Source organism: Cryptotermes secundus, unplaced genomic scaffold (assembly GCF_002891405.2).
Source record: "Cryptotermes secundus unplaced genomic scaffold, Csec_1.0 scaffold879, whole genome shotgun sequence".
Classification (NCBI taxonomy): Eukaryota; Metazoa; Arthropoda; class Insecta; order Blattodea; family Kalotermitidae; genus Cryptotermes; species Cryptotermes secundus.
Genome location: NW_019731996.1, coordinates 47,370 through 52,726, shown reverse-complemented (window position 1 = coordinate 52,726; position 5,357 = coordinate 47,370). Strand labels below are relative to the sequence as shown.

At 39.7% G+C, this 5,357-nt stretch overlaps 1 protein-coding gene across 1 annotated transcript in view; it reads right to left on the bottom strand.

The window, feature by feature from the left end:
- Window positions 1-4,907, bottom strand: part of LOC111867492 (UBX domain-containing protein 7) — a 38,000-nt gene extending 33,093 nt beyond the window's left edge. Inside the window, exons 1-2 of the mRNA XM_023857428.2 lie at window positions 4,440-4,907; window positions 1,702-1,941 (exon numbers count right to left, since the gene is read on the bottom strand). Of these exons, the coding sequence (XP_023713196.1) occupies window positions 1,702-1,941; window positions 4,440-4,506 (307 nt within the window). The 5' untranslated portion in view covers window positions 4,507-4,907. The remainder of the gene's footprint in view (window positions 1-1,701; window positions 1,942-4,439) is intronic.
- Between the last annotated feature and the right edge of the window lie 450 nt (window positions 4,908-5,357).

Sequence of the window (5,357 nt, the reverse complement as noted above, 5' to 3'; positions counted from 1 at the left end):
GAAACATTACTACAAAATAAAATGGCACCTAGTGAAGAGATTTAAAATTACAGTGGTGTATGAATTAAGCTGGTACCAGCAAAATACAAGATGGGGCAGGAAAATGGGCAATTGTAAAACTATTACATCATGGGAAACATGCATGGAAGATGAGAGAGATGCCTGTGCAGAGACAGAGGTCATCTTAAGGATATCATCTTCAAGAACTAAACGGCATGCTATGTACTTTAAGATGGCATACTGTAATTTGGCAAATATATATCTTTTATTTAATTACTGAGTTTTTAAAATAGCCCATTTCCCTGCTACAACCTGTATGAAGTAACAGAGCAAAAGAAACAATAACAATACAAATTTCATACAAATTACAATTTATATCACTATTCACTATGTTGGAAGGTTACACATGACACTAAATATTACTATAAACTATGCACGATATAAACTGAGGGCCTGAAAACATTCTGTTTCCATGAAAGTGTGGTGGCACAGTGATATGGAAGATTTTTGTTTTTCCCTCCATTTTAAACATATATTATGGCTAAGGACATGAAAAAATTTGTGCACTAGGGTACTCATGAGAAGATTTCTCCAGAAATTAATCAAGCAGAATTTAGTAAATACACCTACTTTATCATAATAGACTGAAAGTACTGTCAATCAGAGTTGTAATCTTGTTCAGTTTATGTTAAACAGATCAAGTTATCAGTAAGCAGGCATTGTATAACTTGATAACTTCAATATCCTTCTGTATTGGTGTTTCTGGATTTTGATGATGGTTTGATTCAATACATTTATTTTCCACTTCCTTTCCTGTCTTAGTTTTAGGTCTTCATATACATCCCCACAGTTTTTATTGTAAATTTTCCAATTACCTCCCATTGCCACAAAACCTGGCCTCAGGTGCAGATATAAATATAGTTAATTATACTAACATACATTCTCCAGCTAGTAAGGTTAGCTCTTTCCATCAGATCCAACAGAGCAGGTGTTTCACACCCTTTCACCTGAGGAAGGAAACAGACCAAGTTTCCAAAACACTGTGTTCTTTATGATTCTACAGAACAGACAAAGCCCCAAAACACATTAATCCTGAATGTTGCATTTAATATTAGTTTGAACATGCAAATTTCTGCAAAGTGGCTGGCTGGTGCATGGAGCAATATAGCAGGGCCTGGCTGTGAAAATATTAATAAATGCTGTTACGTAACCTACATCAGCCATAACTGTGTGTTTCATAATCTAAAACTTGACTTATATATCATCCCTGTATTCAACTGTACAAATTGTGGTTCTTTACAAAATCTGAAGTTTTTACGAGGCCTGGTTACAATGAAGGCTTCTCAAGCAATCGACCATGTGATATGTAAGAAAATGTAAGACATTTTGGAACCTGCCTCAGACTCCATCATTAGGGTGTGGTGTGATAAGCAACAGTAGAATGAAACAGTAAAATTAAGTTTGTCCCAGTACATGATTTCTTTCTTATGGATGAGCACATTACCTTCAGTTATTCTTTAGAGAAGCATCTCCATGCTTATACTCATTGGTCCTTAGTGATTCAGTTTGATGCCCGAGAACTCCTGCTTCACTAGCCACATTTAAAGACTCCATTCATGGTTCATAACTACATAAATTTTATCTGAAAACAGAAACAAAAGCTTTCATGCATTCTTCTGTTTGCTGCTATCAGAAACTTACGTGTTTCCACCTGGAAATCTCGGAATGTGTCAAACACAGAATGTGCCGCCCTTTTTGGTCTACTTGAATAGCTCTGAAATCCTGATGTCTCAACAAGGACTGACTGCTGGGGTGGAATTGGGTCTCGAACATGACTAGAGGAAGATGCTCCATCCTGGTCCTCCAGGAACATGTTGATAGCCATTTCAACATTCCCGTGGTAAACTTCCAGCATCTGCTTTGCAGTGTCCTTTGATGCCCCTAAGAAAAGAATTGTTGAACAAATACAAAAATAAGGAGTTAGGTCAGTCAAATTAATGTAGCTGTACTCACTGAAATTATGAAATCTAATTCTTACTTACCCTCAGGTATAATGAAAACATGAGCCATACCACAACACATCAGCTGAATACCAACACCAGTAGTTCAATTTGTGCCCAGCAGCGGAAATCATCAAAAGTGGAGAGACACCCCAAAACATGTCGTGATAATAGTTCTAACAGCCTGAGCTGATAAGTCAAGTATTCTGAGTAGTTACACAGTTAATAAGTACAACTACATTTTCAGCACAATTCTTGGTAATGTATAGAGGACTTCACACTGGTAATTTGCAATACCTAACTATAGTGCACCATTGCTGCTTGCTGTTGTGAAACCGATAACTGATTACAAATAAATTTGCAGCACATCTGAAATATCAATACATGTCTCTAAACATATTACAAACTGCCACTGGATTGCAAAGTAATTATTAAAACATACTTAAGCTGTATAAATAGACACATTGTAGTAATGAAAACAGAAATTAGAACACGTAACAGAACTTGATACAAAAGAAGCTAATTATAAGTTAGGCTAAACTAACCTAATTAAATCAAACCAAACCAGAAGAGTTTAACAGTATGGTGACTGCATACATAGGTAACTGAATATGAGCAATATTCAGTTATTACAGACTATACACAAAACAATCTAACCTACTACTGAAGTTGTTACTTACTGGTACTATTGTATTGTATTGTATTGTATTGTATTGTATTGGAGAGGATGGGTTTCCCCATACACTTAGACCAACTGTTGGTCCACTGTGCGTCCCCTTATGATATTCTACCAGTCTCTATTCCCTACCGGTACTGGTGCGTGCCATCAGTCCCGACTGAGGCAGCGAGTTCGGCCTCTACTGGCTAAGCGGTATCTCAATGCTTCCCCCATCTACCAGAGGTGTTAGAGACTACTGTTGGGCGGGAAATGTCCTGAATTTGGCTCAGTGGTCCCCTTGGGACATGAGGTTCTTTTATGTGCCATAAAGCTACGACACGGGACCCACAGCTTAAAGTCCCTCCCGGAGGACTTATTTCCAAACCATCATAACATACTAACAAATGGTAACCACAGTGTAATGATAGACCACCAAAATTTACCTCAACAGGATACAACATGGCTCTAAAACTGCTTTCTTACCTTTCATGCTACATTGCCATTCCAAAGTACTATATCAGTTGGTATGTTATCAGAGAGAGACATCATTAATTGGAAGGCACTGATATGTCATCATATGGCGACAGGAAAGGAGAGGAAACTGATATGAGCACAGAGGAACAGACAGCACATACTGCAATTCAAACCTGACTGCCACAGGAGGCTCTATACTATTTGTTACATGGATAAAGAACTTTTCCTGGTACTCCCAATTCCCTTTTCTTTTTAATTTCAACGTGAAAAATGATGCCATCCATGATATTAAATTTAAAGTGTTCTGGAAGACAATCTAATACAACTGTAGAACACATATACATATTCAACTATATACACCAGTGTTAAAGTTTTAATACAGCTTGAAAACAAGGCAATACATTTATTAATTGATGGATGAAGAATTTTATGTAATGTCAAATAGCAGGATGACATGAATTGGAAAGGGTGTAGATGGTAGTGGTCACTGCCTAATCAGGGCACATCCCAGCATCTGCTGGAGGAGCACAGAAATACTGCTAAAACCTCAGTCAGGATAGTCGTGCCCTGGCTAAGATGCACACCGCATAATTCCCAAACTGAAGTCTTGAGTGTTATCACACCACCAACAAGCTCGGTGATACACTTGTTTAATCAAATGAGAAATCCGATCATGGCACAGCATAACACACTTACCTCCCATTAACACTGCATGATGGCTGCGCCATAGCTCAAGAGGTTAGTTGCTGACTTCCCATCGTGGTGACCCGGGTTCGATCTCGGGTCTGGTCAAGTGGGATTTGTGGTGGACAAGTGGCGCTGGGACAGGTTTTCTCTGAGTACTTCGGTTTCCCTTCCCAATCTTCATTCCACCAATTGCTCCACAATCACCCTCACCTACCATCTGGGGCTAGTACAATAGGCCAGAATTGGCCGCAGTTCATAAAACTTAGTCCCACCCCACTAGCAAACAAAAAACACTGCATGACGATGAGTTCAATGCCATAAACAGTCGAATAAAATAAACAGGCTGCTAAAAAATCACAATTTCCTAATGCCGTGAAAAATCGAATAATTAAAACAGACAAGAGGAAAAAAATCACATTTTTCCTATGACATGAAGAATCGAATAAAACTGGCGGCGAAAAATCCGAACTCAATACGTATCTGCCGTATTTCACACAACAAAAACTCGTTTATGTTTATAGTACCACAAAAAGTGGATGTCAATGCAACAGTTAACACTACCAGCCGACAAAACGCTTGTTAACGCAGTATGCTAGATGCCAATAAAGAAAAATCCTTACCTGTTACAGCACAAAATTGTTCTATTGCAGCTTTTGAAGGCTTCAAACTTTTGGTACTAGAAGCCATCCTACTTTCAAAAGAATGAAGACTACAGTAGGCAGGAACAAAATATCACGCTACCACACACCTGAAATCACAACACGGGTTCCGCCATGACACAAACTTTTCTTTCAATGAAGTTAAATTCAACTACTCGCATATTGTGTCGTCCTAAACTCAACGTTGAGCGTTTCAAGCGGTCCCTAAAACCATACACTGAAATCGAAGCTGGCAGTAGGGCAATCCAGCGACCAGAGGAGGGGCAATTATCCACATACAAGAATTTTAAATGCATTCCTTATTGCAAATTTTAGTGAACCCCGTTAAGACATTGTCACTAATTTGAGTGACGGTAGACGGAGTTTCGATTCATTACTGGATCTATTGAACTCCTTCGAAATTCGTGACGCTCGTGATTACACTTCACATAATCGCTAGCACTTACACAAATGCTGTCACTTATCGGCGGATTCATGAGACGTTGATTCGCTACTGTCTTCACAAGGAATTGCTATGTAGCGGCTTCCAACAATGGGAATCCCCCCCGCCAATGCCGGGGCAGGCATTCTGGGCCGAAAAAGTGCCGCTCTTCAGGCCGAATTTAAAGAAATTATACAGCAGTACCCCGAGGCCGAAATCCAGTAAAGGCGTTTATTCGACATCTTGTGCACCATTGAGGACGTGGCGGGCTTAACAACTGCTGCGATTGGAGAAAGTGAAAAATGGGCGGCAATAGTCAGCGCTGCCGACGACAATAGGATAAATTACTGTAAGGCCCTCTCCGGCAAGACGCTGTTCAGTGCGCTCTATGGCAACTACACAGTCACGCTGAATGAGCTGAAGTCNGCAGAAGCCACTGCGCTGGAGGAGGGAACCTC